The 14935-nt window shown below is 66.2% G+C and overlaps 1 protein-coding gene across 1 annotated transcript; it reads right to left on the bottom strand.

The window, feature by feature from the left end:
* Positions 1–2278: 2278 nt before the first annotated feature.
* Positions 2279–13164, bottom strand: KLF16 (Kruppel like factor 16). The gene is made up of 2 exons (XM_032626460.1): positions 12550–13164; positions 2279–4619 (listed from the first exon to the last, which is right to left on the bottom strand). The coding sequence occupies exons 1-2, from the start codon at positions 13007–13009 to the stop codon at positions 4318–4320; spliced, it is 762 nt and encodes a 253-aa protein (XP_032482351.1). The 5' UTR covers positions 13010–13164; the 3' UTR covers positions 2279–4317.
* Between the last annotated feature and the right edge of the window lie 1771 nt (positions 13165–14935).

The following is a 14935-nucleotide window of genomic DNA, read 5'->3' as shown; positions in this document are numbered from 1 at the left end:
GAACCCGCGTCCCCTGCATCGGCAGGCGGACTCTCAACCACTGTGCCACCAGGGAAGCCCTGTTGCCCATTTTTTAAATGTAGGGAGATGTCACATACAACTACAATTCCCAGCCTGTCCACCAGCTGGCAATTACCAAGGATCCTCCTGTGAGCAGGCGGTAGTTTGTGCAGGTCACCTCCCGGCTCTCCCAACCCACCTCTCTCCCTACCTCAGCCACCTGGCCCTGCAGACATATGGGCTTGAGACCCCTCACCCCAGGGGTCTCTCAAGGCCTCTCCTTCATTGCCAACAGGAGGGTGGGCTCCTGAACAAAGCAAAGATCCCCACCCTGGTGGCTGTAGCACTATAGATGCAGACAGACAACAGGAAATCAGTAAATATCTTGATACAAGGTAAAAAGTACTATGACAGGGAAGCAGAACAGGGTAGGGGGCTGGGACAAGGGGTGGTTCACATAGTCCTATGGGAAAGGTGGGATTTGAGCAGTTCTAAGGAAGCGAATGAGGAAGTTAAGCAGGCATCTGGGGGAGGGGCTTTCCAGGAAGAGGGCATAGCGCATGCAAAGACCCTGGGGCAGGGCCGGGCCTAGCATGTTGGAGGAACAGCTAGAAGGTCCGTGTGTCTGGAGCAGAGTGAGCAAGGGGCAGAGAGGGAGGAGGGGAGGGCAGGGAGGGGACGGGGCAGGTCGTGCAGATCCCTGTGGGCCACGGGGAGAGCATGGGCTTTTACCCACAGGGAGGTGGGAGCCTTGCAGGCCTATGGGCAGAGGAGGGACTGGACCTGGTACAGGTGCTCACTGGCGCCCTGTGGCCACTACAGGGTGGACAGACTGTCAGGAGCGAGGGTGGGAGTCAAGGACCACAGGGGAGGCCATGCTGGTCCAGGTGGGCCATGATGAGGTGGGACCAGGTGGAGGCCGAGGAGGGGGGAGAAGTGGGTGGATTCTGGATATGTTTTGAAGGTAGAGCTCTAGGGAGATTTCCGGGTGGACTGGATGTGGGTGGTAAGACAAAGAGGGGAGTCAGGGGTGACCCCAAAGATTTTGGCCTGTACACCTGGAAAGATGAAGCTGCAGTGATGAAGGGAAGCCGACCAAGGCAGACTGGGGGCAGGGGTAAGAATATTCCGGGCCTGGAGTTGAGGGTGAGGCCCAGCTGGCATGGACCAGGGGGTGTCCTCAGCACACCTGGGGAGGAGGGCCAGGGGTCCTGAGGCCACCTGCCAATGAAGCGTCCAGGAGGCAAAGGGAGCATCTTCGAGCTGTTTCCGGGGCACGTGGGAGTGCGACCAAGAGAGACTAAAGGGGGGGCTGCCCGCGTGGACCCAGCATTCCAGGAACCCTGCCACAAAGGAGCAGAGAAGCCTGCCAGAGCTGGAGGGGGCCAGGGGGCCAGGGAGCGAGATTTGCGGGCTTTCGGGCCAGATTCCAGGAGAAAGGGAGCAAGAGGAGTGACAGAGGGAGGCCACCCTCGAGTAAAGGCGAGGGCCCCGTGCCCAGGTTGGGGCGACCTTGGCGGCCCCAAGCACAGGACCCTGGGGAGGGGTGGGCCGGAGCCGGTGGTGCAGTACCAGGGCAGGCCACCAGATGGCAGGTCTGCCGCCTTCCCGGGGGCGGGAAGCGGGGAAACCCGTGGGGAGGGTCCGCGCTCCCCCCACCACAGTCCCCCACACGCCATCCGGGCTCTGGAGACCGCTGGAACCTGGGATACACTTTTCCTAAGAAGGGGTTCAGAGCCCTCACCAGTTTCTCAACGCTCCCGAGGCCCCTCGCCCTCTCAATTGGGAGCCGGCATACAGCAGGCATACACGATACAGGAGCGGCCAGACGATGGGCACAGGAGCCGGGCAGGGGTCGAGGGGAACCTCTGGGGAGGAGCCCTGTCAAGCCCGCGAGTCCTTTAGAGTCTAGAGAAGCGCGGGCTCCCCCCGCCCCCGGTTCCGGAAGGGGGCGGGCAGCGGACGCCCCCGGGCGCCGTGTCACCGCGCCTCGGTTGCCGGGTAACGGAGCCGGAAGGCGGGCTGGGGGCGCAGCTGCGCGAGGCATGGGTGCCGCTGGACTGCAGCACGCGCCACGCGCCGCAGAGGGCAGCCCCCTCCCCGCACCTTAGGGCTGGAGGGGCGTTGCCAAGACCGCCACCGGGTCCCCGAATTCACTAGCCCACTGCCTCAGTTTCCCCAAGAGGAGGCTGGGGACCCCATTGGCGAGGGGGACAGAGGGACTCAGAGGGCCCACCGTCTCGGACCAGCGATGGGAAAAACCACAAGGCTCTGGAAATCGGGTTTAAAAAAGACATGTTTAATTAATTAAATACCAGGATGAGGCCAGGCAGGGCAAGGGGGGGGGTCACCCGAAAGCACAAATCCCTTGGGACCCTACCTCCCCACACCTCGAGAGGCCACAGCTAAAATGGCTGGAGCCAGACCCCAATGACCATCGGTCCCTCCAGACTCCTGGACACGGGTGGGGGGGCAGAGAGGGACAAGTTCTCAGCTCCCTGGTTCCTCAGACCACAGTCCAACCCCCGCGGACATGCACCGGCCAGGGCTGGGACAATGAGGGTGGCGTCCAGACAGACACAAAGGGAAACAAGGCCCGGGCCCGCCCTCTGCCCCCTGGACTAAGGCATCTCACCACCGCGGGAAGATCCTCCGCAGACCCACCGCCCGCCCCAGGACCCCAGGCACCTGTCCCTGGATCCTGCCAGGGCCGTTCCGGTCCACGCTAGTGCCATCCAAACGCCCCAGCCGCCAACTGGGAGGCAGGAAGGTTCTGGAACACAGAGGGGTGCCACAGACCTCGTGCAGCCAAAGGCGGGATAGGCCTTTTCAGGGTATGGGACAGGGAGCCTGGGTCCCTTCCCATTCCAGGGCCGGGGTCTTCAGTCCCTCTGTCCAAAATGAAATCCAACCGCAGCCACGGTGGGAAGACACCAGGAGGGGACGTGACATCTGTCCTTCCTCATCTTAAGTTCAGACCACGCAGGCCCTCCCCCCCCCACACCCACAAAGCCTGAGGACAACAGACCACCCACCAGGGCCCAGATCAAGGAAGAGATTGGCGCCTGAAAAAATATTCTACCCGGTCCAAAAAAATCGAGCTATCCCAGGGGGTTCGGGGGTCAGCCCTCCCACTTCCCGCCCGCCCGCCCGCGTGGGTGGGACCTCAACCGCTGGTCCAGTGGCCATGCCCGGGGCAGGATGGAGCAAGGGCCCGGGGCCTCCTCACCCCCATCCGCAGGGCGGGGAAGGGGTGCATTTCGCCCAAAGGCTGGCCTGGTCCCAAACAGGAGGGATTGATTGTCACGTGATGCTGCACAAGGCCAAAGTCGGGGACTCTTCCCCTTCAGGAGAGGGGAGCCAGCCATCCAAACTGGGGGCCAGCTTCCCCCCAGTCTCTCTCACTGACACATTCGCACACCCACCCAGAGGGACAGGGCAGCCCCCCAAGCCAGCAGACAGAGGAAAATAAATAAGCCTGCAGTAACTCCCATCCGGTGATATTCGCGCCCCGCACCCCGCCCCCACCGTGAGTCAAATTGCTCTTTGGAAGAACCCCCCTTTCTCTCCCTCCCTACCCCAAGTCTCAGAAGCAAAACCAGTACCCCTATGGAAACCCTACGACCTCCCCTGTCCCCACCCACCCAGCCCTCGAGGCTGGGGAGCTGAGGGGCCCCTCCCGTGAGCAGTGGGGTAGAACCTGTGGACACCTGAGATTGAGTACCCGAATGGGGGCGGCCGGGCCACACCCCCGTTTCCCTGAACGTCTCCAATGGCTTTCGGTGGGGTGAGGGGCTCCCGGGGCGGGGGATGGGGGGACACGAGGCAGCCCGCGGTAACCCCTGGTTCACCTATGGCTCTTTGCATACTTCATCCCAACCTGGACAGAGGGGCCTGGGGACCAAGTGTGAACACCGGTTAGGGGGTGCCTTTCCTGGGCCACCTCCCCCCAAGGCCCACACGTCCCTCAAAGCAGGGAGGTGGCGAAGGGGGAAGGGGGACGCCTCCTGGCCACCCACCTGGGGTCCCTGTTTAACAGCTGGGAAGAGAGTTAACGATCATGGCTATATACAGACACGGGGCCACTACCCCTCCCGAGAGCAAACTCCAAGGCCCGGATGACCCCGGTCCAGTCTCAGACCCCTCCTTGTTTTCTCGAGGGGGCAAGGGCATCTTGGGGGGCCCTCAGGGGGACACTGGAAGGGGCCGGGCTGGCGGTCAGTCCGTTCCCCGCCCCGGGCCGGGACAGCAGGCGTGTTGCTGGTACTCCATGCCCAGGCCCAGCGGGGGCGCGCTCAGGGCGGCTGGACTGGGGCTCTACAGGCCGGCGGGAGCCGGGCTGGGTACCGGGCTGGGCGCAGGGCTGCCCGCCAGGCTGCAGGGCAGCGAGTCGCTGGGCGAGGTGCTGCGGGCGCCCGGACGCCGGAGCAGTTCCGGGCGGAAGCCGGGGTGGCGGCGTGCGTGCTTGGTCAGGTGGTCGCTGCGGGTGAAGCGCTTGGAGCAGAGCGGGCAGGGGAAGCGCTTCTCGCCCGTGTGCGTCCGATGGTGGCGGGCCAGCTCGTCGGAGCGCGCGAACTTCTTGTCGCAGCCCGGCCAGTCGCAAGCGAAGGGGCGCTCACCTGCGCGGAGGACAGACAGACAGCGGTCAATGTCGGGGGAGGAAGTCCCATCAGATCCCCAAGGGTCCTCGTCATCTGCCTCATCCCTCCCCACCTCGTTCTAGAGGCTGAATTCTGGACGTGAATTTAAAACGTGTAGATGTTTAAAGAAAACGGCCCCAACTCATTTCGCGAACCCTGTGAATACTCTCCCCTCTATTTCCTACGACTAATGGTAATCAGACTGGGAGCAGCTGCCATGGGTCGAAAAGAGAATCTACAGAGACCGCGTTCTCCCAGGACCGCGCGCCCGCGCGCCCCCACCCCCAGGAAGGCGCCACCTCGGTGTCATGTGTACTTGGCACACACGTGTCCGCTCCGAACGCACGTCGAGTTTTCGGAGAGGCTTCTTATGCAAACGGGTCCTGCCGTCCCCACTCCCGCGAAACTCCCTTCTGCCCTTCCTGTGGGGGCATTCGGGGGCTCCCAGGTGCTCGCGATCCCAGTCAAGCCCCTTCCTTTTGGAAATGACCACCCCGTGGGGGGCACTGTCTGGGCAGCCTCAGGAGGCAGCCTTACGCCACTGCTGACGCTCGTGGCCCCTCTAAGAGCAGAGGGACATGTGAAGGGACCCCCAACCCCGGCCAACCCCGGGGCCGCACTCGCAGGGTGCGGAGGGACGCAAGGCGAGACGCAAGGCGAGACGGGGACAGCCCCTGGGTGTGCGCAGGGGGGGGGGGGAGGGGCGGAACCCGAGGCAGCCCAGGACTCGCCCGCCCCAGCGGAGCAAAGGCGAGGGGAGGGGCGGGCCGCCACCGGCAACTTCCTCCGCAGACCCCTCCCACCGCCAGGCCGGCCTCGCCCATCCTGCCCCCTGCGGGCCACGGCCTTCCCCGCCTGCCAGTCCCCACCCGCCTAACCCTTGGGGGGGTCTCCGCCCCGGAACAGGGTCGCCCGACCCCCCTCATCAACCCGGGGGGGTCGCCCAACCCCCTCATCAACACATCGTCTGTGTTGTCAGCGTGTCCCCAGCCGACCCAGGGGGACCCCCGCCACGCCCCAGGCCCGGGGGCCGTGAAGCACCCAAGAGTTTGCACCCTTCTGGACCCAGCGGCGGGTACCTGGGACCCTGGAATCCCCAAGCGTTGTGTTGCCCAATGCTCAGGGGGTTTGCAGGGTGTGTTGGGGGTGGATAGAGTGTGGACACGTGGGCAGGGTCGCCCCTCGTGGCACTGGACGGAACCCAGCAGAGGAAGAGGGGGAGGCCAGCTGGGGGGCAGGAGGGGGAGCCACAGTGGGGTCAGGGTAGGTTACACACTGGGAGGCCCACACGGAGCACTGGGGACTGCGGTGACCCAGGCTGACCCTGCCTCAGGAAACACGCCCACCGGTGGGGGAGGTGCTGAGGGAGACAGACTGAAGGGTGTCCTCAGCCGAGGATCAGAGAAGCACCTGAAAAGCAGCACCCTAGTGGGGGCGTGCACAGCTGACCAGGAGCCGGAGGTGGGGGCCATGGGACAGACCCGCAGCCGTGGGGTGGAGGGAACCTGCATTCTCAGGGTGACCCAGTGACATCTCTGCTCTGGAAGCTCAAGGCCCGCCCTGGGGAGAGGGCTGGGAGGGGGAAGGGATCGCGAACCACTGAGGGGCACCAGTGGACTTCAGAGGGCCTGCCCAGGAGAGATCGGGACTAAAACCTCCCCTCCCCCACCCCTTCCTCCTGGTCGCACTCGGACACCACCAGCGAGGCAGAAAAGCGGGGGGGGGGGGGGGGGGGGTCAAAGCCCAGCAGCCTCCCCCAGAAAGTTTCTTGTGGGATACCTGTCGGTTATACTCACGGCTGGGGGAGGGCACGCCCCTGGAGGCTGGGGACCCAGACGCGCTGGTGCCACCTCCCCCAGGGGTCACAGGCCACAGTCATGGTGCTGGGGGGAGAGCAACTGTCCAAGACCACAGGTGGCCCCAAATCCCTGGGCCTGCCCCCCCCACACACACCCCATGCTTCCCCTGCAACAATCCAGCAGGCAGAGTCCGCAGCCGTTGGGGAGGGGCCCCGGCGGGGACATCCTCCATAGAATCACGGGGCTCAAAACAGCCCCAGAAGGTACACCCCACCCCACCCCACTTGGAACCGACAGGTCCCGAGGGCCTAAGTCTGCGGGCGGGGCTGCTGGCTTCCAAGCAAACGGGGGCCTGGGGGAGCGACGCCCCTCCGAGGGGCATGCGGCCCTGTCGCCATCTTGCAGGACGCAGGCTGGGGAGAAGGGGGGGAGAGGGGGGCCAGCCCGCCACGGGTGCGCCCCACAGTTGGCTCACTTCCCCATTTAGGGCAGCGGGGCCCGCCTCCCGCCCTGCCCTCCCCTCTCTCCGTCCCGCAGCTCTACTTTGCCACCAGCAGGTTGCAAGAGCGGTGCCAGTGCCCGCAGGGGCCGGACGCCTGCAGCCGCCGGGAACACAGCTGCCGCACGTAGCTCGGCGGCGGCAGGGACATCCGCAGCCCCAGCCGGCCCCGCTCACGTGGTCCCGCTCCCGCCGGGGCCGGGGGTCGCCTCGCCGGCTGGCCGCCTGCCAACCCCGCCCCACGCCGGGTTGCTGGGTAGCGCAGCGCACGTGCACACGTGGGTGGCGCGGCCTGGGGCTCGCAGGCTTCCCTCCCCACAACGTCGGGCGGATGCCTGCAGGATGCCAGGGCCTGCCACCCTCTCAGTCCTCTGGCCGGGAAGGGCGGTAACATTCAGAGGCTCAGAGCCGGCATGCCGGGTGCAGCTGCCTGTCTGCTGAGTCCACCTGGGTGCCGGAGGGGGATGCAGTGGGCGGGGCTGCGGTGGACTTGACCCTCTGACTTGGGCTGGGACTAGGGGTGAGCTCAGGACGGCCGGAAAGGAGGTCCTGGCTCAGTGTGCTCGGCCTTCGCGGGGGACAGTGCCCCACCTCCCCGGGCTGGGGCTGGGGGCCAAGGGTCTGACAGCTGACCTTCACTGTGACCTCCTGAGGTCATCACTAACCTAAGAAGAGGGTGTGTGGCCCACAGCCAACCGTTGCGCAAATGCCCACCTACCAGGTGGACTGCACCGGGGGAGGGGCCCAGGTAAGGTAGCATCCCAGGAGAGCTGGAGAAGGCTGGGACTGCAGCAGGTGCGGGGGCAGGGGGCTTCCCAAAGGAGATAGGCCTGAGCAGGCCGCGAAGGACAGTACGGACATACAGCCAAAAGGATTGAAAATTGATGGTGAGGTCCGGGGGTCAGAGCACAGGGTCCCCGTGCGGCTGGCCATCCTGATGGCTTTAACAAAGACCAACCCGTGCGAAGTTCATGTGCTCTGCGATCTTAAATACTCCCTAGACGTTAGCCACCCCCATCTCTCTCCCTGTCCCCGCCCCTCCTGTAGGTTTTCCATTTCAATTGCTCTGCGGTTGCCACCAAAAACCGTAGGCAGGGGTCTTGCAGGCCCTAACCTCCCCACGTGGTACCTGGCAGCAAATCCCATCAGAGCCCCTTTCAAAATATGTCCAACCACCCCCCCCACCGTCCCCCCGCCCCCGGCTCTTCGTGGCTCCAGCCCCAAGCTCAGGCCAGGAGTGAGGCGGCAGCCCATCGGCGGGTGCCTGGGCCGCCCAGCCTGTGCTCTGCTCCCTGGCTCAGAGTCGAAGCTGAAGTCTCTACTGTGGCCTCGCTTCTCTGCAGCCCCGGTGGCTGCTCCTCACGCACCGCCTGGAACCTCTCCCCCATCACTCCGTCCCTTTTCTGTGCTAACGTCACCCTTCAGAGCAGACGCTCCTTATCCCGCTGGGGTACCCCCCCCAACTGTCCCCGTTCTCGGCTTTCTTATGCTTATGCTCAGTCTCTCCTGGGAATGATATGTGCCCCCCACCTGACCATAAAGCTGACAGCACAGGCCTGGCACACCGTGGGTGCTTAACACATGCGTGGAAAACGTCTACAAGCCCCGAGAATGGCACTCAGGTTGCTACAGCTCCAGCAGCAGCTAACCAGCTAGCTTGCTGGTGCGTCATCTGGTTTACCTCCTCACCCCCCAGGTAGGAGCCACCACTACCCCCGTTTACATAAAAAGCGGGCCACCTGCCACCCCACACCTCTCCTCCCTCCTGGGGAACCCAGGCTGCCCTCGCTTTGCTTCCCCACCCGGGCTGGCATCTTCAGCATCGGGGGTGACGGCCCACTCAGTGCCTGTGTGTTCAGGCCCCACAGAGCATGTGTGTTCCGGAGCCCCGCTGTTCTGGAAATGGGACTGGGTGAGGGTGGCCCCCCTCCCTCCCCGGGAGGCCAGCTCCTCAGGCTGGTATCGTGTGCCAACTCCCGGGCCATCTGGGCCAGCTTTATCAGGGAGCCTGGGTGGGGGGTGGTTATCGCCCCTTGCAAGGTTGGGGGCACCCTCCCCCGCCCCCCAGCTGGGGCACCGGCACCGTGAGCAGTCCCAGCTGCTCGCTGCACCCTGCTGCGGGAGGAGGGGGCTGGGGGGCGGGCAGTCCTGGGCACTCGCACCCCACCCCGCGCCCTGGCACTGGCCCCCCAGATAAGCCACCAGTCTCCTGCGCCCCACCTGGCACGCTAGGGGCGCTCACAGCTCTGCGAGGCGTGGAGGTGGGCTCTGCTGACTCAGACAGCCCTGGGGGGTGTGGTGGCTACTTCCCCTCTGGGCCTCAGTTTCCCTGTCTGCCTCTCCTCCTGGGGGCCTGTTCAGCAAAGAATACCACCACCACCACCACCCTTAGGCCGCTCGGCAAACAGGGGTTGCCCTAGCCGCCTCTTGTCCCCCAAGTCCTGGGCCTTGTCCCTCCCACCCAATTCGTGCGGTGGCCCACTGCTCTCCCTCCAACACAGCGGCCCCCCTCCTCCATCCCTCTGCCGGATCCTAATCCCTTCCCCATAAACGGATTTTCCTCTGCAAAGCCGGGCCTGCCCGCCCCCCCCCCCCACCTGCCCTTGGGATTAAAGGGCACACTTACCTACTCTGCCCCCTCCCCACCTCCCACCCACCACAGCCGCAGCCCTCCAAATTCACGCCCCGGGTTCCCTGCCCCCACCCCCTGCAGCCAGGGTGCCGGCCCCTCTCCTGGGACACACCCTTCCCTGCTACATCTGACCCCACGGTGTCGCTCAGAGGCCTCTTCCTACAGGAAGCCTTTTCCTCCATCACCGCTGCTGTCACTGTCCCCCCAGTGTTCCAGGAGTCCCGGGGGACGGGGACTGGGTTGTCCCCACAGTGCCTCTCACACACTGTAAAGGCTCAGCTACTCTTGCTCTGGCTCAAGCAGACAGGGTTTTACGGGGGTCTCAGCTGGAAGTATTGCAGCAACGCCCAGGGGACACTGGATGATGTCTGAGAACATATGTCACTGTCACAACGGGGGGTGCCCCAGGTGGGGGCCAGGGAGGCTGCTCAACACCCTACAGTAGCCAGGACGCCCCACACAGACAATGAGCCGGCCCCGAAGTCAGCAGGGCCGAAGGGGAGACCCTAGACTAACAGCCCCACTTCCAGATCTCAGCTCCTTGCGGGGAGGGGGCCTGAGCCCACCAGAAGGTGCTGGACACTGGGGGCACTGGGGCAGGGGAGCAGTCCGAAGACGAGGGAGGTTGGGAGAGAGAGGAGTAGATTGCCAGCCTCTCCGCCCCCGCCCCACCTCCCTCCCTCTCCCTCTCGGTATCCACGGCAACCGCGTCAACATCTCCTGCAGCTTCCCAGTCCTTCCGTGCCCCACACTGGAGGCAGGAGAGCTCCTTCTGGGCCAGGGGCTGCGGGCCAGACACAGGGGACCGGAGGACAGCCATCCCCGCTCCCCCACAGCTGGGTGGCCCTGTGAAAGACCCCATCGCCCCTCCTGGTCTCCCCACCCCAAACCTCTGTGCCAAATGGAGCAGGGATGATGAGACACCACACTCAACTCGCCGGGCTCCTGCTGGGCCTGCTTGCTCATCTGTAAAATGGGGCCAGGCCAGGATGGGAGCTCTCTTTACTCTACAGAGAGGAGAGCCGCCATCAGGCACAGGCGAGTGGAACGGGACTCCCTCCCAAAGGCCCTCGGGGGACAACGGCGCAGCAGACAGCCATCATCTAATTAAAGCTCCTCATCAGATCACTCCCCAGGCCTGCCCCCAGCAGTGGGCAACAAGAGGTCCAGACAAGCATGGCTTCCCCACCCCAAAACAGGCATAAAAACAGCTGCCCCCTCCCCTGGGGGCTGGAAAAACCCAAAGGCCTTGACACAAACCCTGGGTAGGGTCTGGTGGTCCTGAGCACTAGACAGATGCTGAATTAGCAATCACTGAGCACGAAGATGCCCCAAACCCTCCAGAACCGGCACCAAAGGTGCCTAGGTACACGACTTTCACTCTCAGGAGCAGCACCCCCCACCCCAGGGCCCAGCACCATTATTATCCAGGGGGCAAGGCATGGGAGCATGGCACCCTGCCCTTCCCCACCCATCACTGGGACACCCCAACTCAGTCCCCTGGGCCTCGCTTTCTCTTTAAAACCAGAATGGCAATACTGACATCCAGGCCCTCGACAAGGAGTCCTTTCTCCCCCAAAGGCTTAGGGGGGCGGCCAGTACTGCCTGGGGGCCCACGGAGGTTCTCAAGGATCCCAGAATACCCTGGGGAAGTGTCCCTACAGAGCCACAGTGGGAAGGGGGGTGGCCACCCCCTTCACCAGACCCAGAGACTCAAACAGAATGTGGAAAAAAACAAACCAAACTAGAGCACTAGGGGGTCTGAGCCACTCGCAGGGGTCACACCGTCCGTGTCTCTGCCACAACGCTAGGTCCAACCCCGCCTCCATGCACCCGCTCCACGTGTTCCTACAGTGGGAGCGTGTCCACTGAGCCAAGGTGATGCACCCTACTGCCCGACGTGACCCCCATAACGGCCCTCAGGAGAAGGCAGCCCGGAGGGGGTACGTAATGTGCTAGAAACGGACAGAACCACCAAGTCCAAGTGCACGCCCACCCAGCTCCCCTGCCCTTTCCAACAGAAGGAACACCTCCAATGTTCAAACTCAGGCTGGTGACCAAGGCCCACCATCCCCAGACCCCCAGCCCAAGAGAAGATCCTCAGGGTTGAGGGTGGGACTCCGTGGGGAGGACTGAGGGGACCCACAGGAGGAAAAGGAGGGGGTGACAGAGTGAAAGGGTGGCCAGAGCCCCCCTACCTCCGGCTCCCTAGCGTCCCTTCCTCACCCCCGGCTGCGCTGTGAGACGTGACAGTGTCGCGAGGAACCCACCCCCGCCCCCAAGCCTTCCCGGCTCCCGCTGCAGGCGGGGGCGTGGGGGGGACCCAGGAAGCTGCGAAACGCACTGAGGACGTGACACCCTCAGGGGTCCCCCTCCTCCCCAGACTCAAGCCCTAACCCGCACTCCCAGCCCTGCCTTCCGCGTTATTAAAATACATATAAAGGAAAAGAAAACGTGTCGGGCACCCCCCAACCTGGCTCTGCACCAGGCGCTCCGCCGCTCTCTGGGGTGAATCCTCGCGGCCACCTCGGAGGCAGCGCGCGGTTCCTCCTGCCTTTCTACAGAGAAGGAAACCAAGGCAGGAGAGAGAACGAGAACCTCAGAATTGGACGCTTCGACCACGATGCCCACCAACTAGATCCGAAACCAACGGAAAATAAAAGAGAAACGAGGCCGAGAGCGAAGGAGACTGCCCGGGAGCCCCGATCCCGCCCGCGGACCCCGCCGCGACGCGCGCCCCGCGAGCCGCTGCCGCTGCCTCGGCGCCCGCCATCCGCTCGCCGCCCGACCGCGTGGCCGCCACGCCCCCCGCGCGCGCCCCACCCACCAAGGCCCCGCCCTCCCGGCCGGCGCGGCGGCGGCCCGGGCGCGCCCCCCTCCCCGCCCCCGACGCGCCACGCAGTTTCGGGGTCCCGGCGGGGGGGTGGGGGGAGCGCGGGAGGCCGCCCTCGCGCGGGCCGGGCGCGCGGCCAGACTCACCTGTGTGCGTCCGCAGGTGCGACTTGAGGTGGGAGGACTTGTAGTACGCCTTGGCGCAGCCCGGGAAGGGACAGCGGTGGCTCTTGGCGGCGGCGGGCGCGGCGCCGGGGGCGCGGCCGGAGGACGGGGACGAGGCGGCCGAAGAAGAGGAGGCGGGCGAGGCGCCCCCCGGAGCGGCGCCGGGCCCGCCGCGCAGGTCGGCCAGGATGCTGGCGGCCAGCAGGTGGGGTGCGGCGGCGGCGGCGGCGCCCGGGCCTGGGCCCGGGACGGCGGGGGCCGGCGGCGGCGGCCCCGGGGGCCCGGGCGGGGCGGCCTCGCGGCGCGGCGCGCGCACATCCAGGCCAGCGGCCGGGCCCGCGCCCTCGGGGCCCGGTCGCCCGCGGTGCACCACGGCGCCTGAGGAGATGGCCATGAGCACGTCGGCGGCGAAGTAATCCACGCACGCCACGGCTGCCGACATGCCAGGCAGGGGCGGGCGGCGCGGCCGAGCGGGCGGAGCGGAGGCGGCGGGAGCGGCGCCCGTCCGGCCGGCGGCGGCTGATCGAGTGCGGGAGGCGGAGGAGGAGGAGGAGGAGGAGGAGGAGGCCGGCGCGCGCCGCCGCCGCCGCCGCCCGCGCTCGGCCTGCCCCGCCCCGCCTGACGCGCCCTGACGCACCGGAGCCCGCGGGGGCGGCCGCGGCCCGCCCCGCCCGGAGGACGCCCCCTCGGGGCGCACGGCCACGCCCCCCGCCTGGCGTGCCCTCCACCACCCTGCCCGCTGCGCGCGGCCGCCGAGGGCGGGGCCAGGCCGAAGGAGCCGCCCCCTGGCGCGCCTACTCTGGCAACGGAGTACGCCTTCCCTCCTTCTCCGAGCGCTCCTTCCCCACGCGGGGCGCCAGGCCGGGGAGCCAGCCCCCTCTGGCCCTCCTCTCCCCCTGCGGCCACCCCTGGTCCGCTTCCCCGAGCACCTTCTCCTCACACCAGGAAGCTCCGCCCGGTCCCCGCTACGGTCACGCCTCCGGGGCGCGCCCCGCCCCGTCCCGGCACGCCCCTCCCTCCTCGGAGGGCTACGCCCCCTAGGGCGCGCCCCTCCCTGCTCGGCGCGCGCCCCGCCTCCCCGCGGGCTCGCCCACCCCACGCTGGGGCGCGCGGCCGGCGGGGGCCCGCCCCTTCCTCGGACGCTTCCACCCTGGCCCGGGCGCGCCCCAGGTCAAGATGGGGGAGGGGTCCGTTCCCCACGTGGCCCGGTGGGGGTGCGGAAGTGGCTAGCCCCGCCCCCCGGCCACGTGCGCGACCCTTCCCCCTCTTCTCCCCAGTTTGTGGCCCTGCTCGACCGCGCGCCCCCTGCCTACTCTCGCCCGCTTGCTTTCATGGGGGGTGTCCCCCTCGCCGCTCCCGGAGACCCGCAGCTAGGTAGGGGAGGGGAGGACTCCCCGCCTGGTAGCGTCGAGCTAACGTGCGCTCGTTCCTCTTTTTTTGACCCATTGGGGAGTGAGGAGAGCTGGGGTCACAAAGGGTGGGGCGCGGGGTGCTTTGGGTTGGAAGAGTGGGTCGGCCCCGCCAGGACAAGGGGGTCGGGAACATCGCTACCGGCGCCAGTCAGGGATCTTTGGGGCGCAGACGGGGCAAGTGGGGCCTCGGCAAGACCCCGAGGACGTCCTGGCCAAGTTGTCTAATGTCGATGACGCCAGGAACGCAGATGCCCGGGGTCTGCCCAACCCGCAGTTCTGAAGCAGCGGGCGCGGGGAAGTGGGGCGATGGGGTGGTCCCCTCCATTGCGATCACGCCCCCGCCCCTTTCTAGGCAGGCCACGGGGACCATGCAGTGGCAGGAGCGGCCTCCAGGGGACCTTCCTGAACGGGTTCTTGTTTTCTCGGTGACCCGCCCTGAGCTGGGTGTGGACAGAGGCCGGGGGCTCTAGCCCAGACCCCATCCCGGGACTGAATACTCACCCTAGCCACCTGCAACACATAACCCCCTCCACGCGCTAGCAGACAAGGCCTGGCTCCACCCCATGCGTCCCCCTGGTCTAGGCCCGACCATCCTTGGTGGTGCCAGCTTGTGCCAGCCTCCTCTGGGGGCCCGCCCTTGCACAAGGGTGGACAGAGGGAGGGAGAGGAGAGGGACACTGGAGCAATGACTTCAGGCTTCAGAGAGGAGATGCCGCTTCTTCCTTTAACAGATGAGCCCACTCCCACTCCAGGTGGGCACTTGGTGGGCGCCGGCTGTCAGCATTCCTTCTGGCCGAGGCCTCCTGTGCCTTTGAAAGTCTAGGAGGGTGGCCCACCTGGGCAGGCCCCCACTCTCCACCATCTCAGCACAGCCACTCTCAGGTCTTCCCCAAGTCCCTGTGCCTGGCCTCTCCCAAGTCCAGACAAGGCAGGAAGTGCTTTGCAGGCTGCCCCCA

Source organism: Phocoena sinus, chromosome 3, assembly GCF_008692025.1.
Source record: "Phocoena sinus isolate mPhoSin1 chromosome 3, mPhoSin1.pri, whole genome shotgun sequence".
NCBI lineage: Eukaryota > Metazoa > Chordata > Mammalia > Artiodactyla > Phocoenidae > Phocoena > Phocoena sinus.
This window is presented reverse-complemented; position numbering and strand designations above follow the sequence as displayed.

Coding starts and splice junctions, on each gene's coding strand:
- KLF16 (XM_032626460.1), bottom strand. CDS start 13,009: ATGTCGGCAGCCGTGGCGTGCGTGGATTACTTCGCCGCCGACGTGCTC. Junction 4,620..12,549: donor GCACCTGCGGACGCACACAG/GTGAGTCTGGCC, acceptor TCCTCCGCGCAG/GTGAGCGCCCCTTCGCTTGC.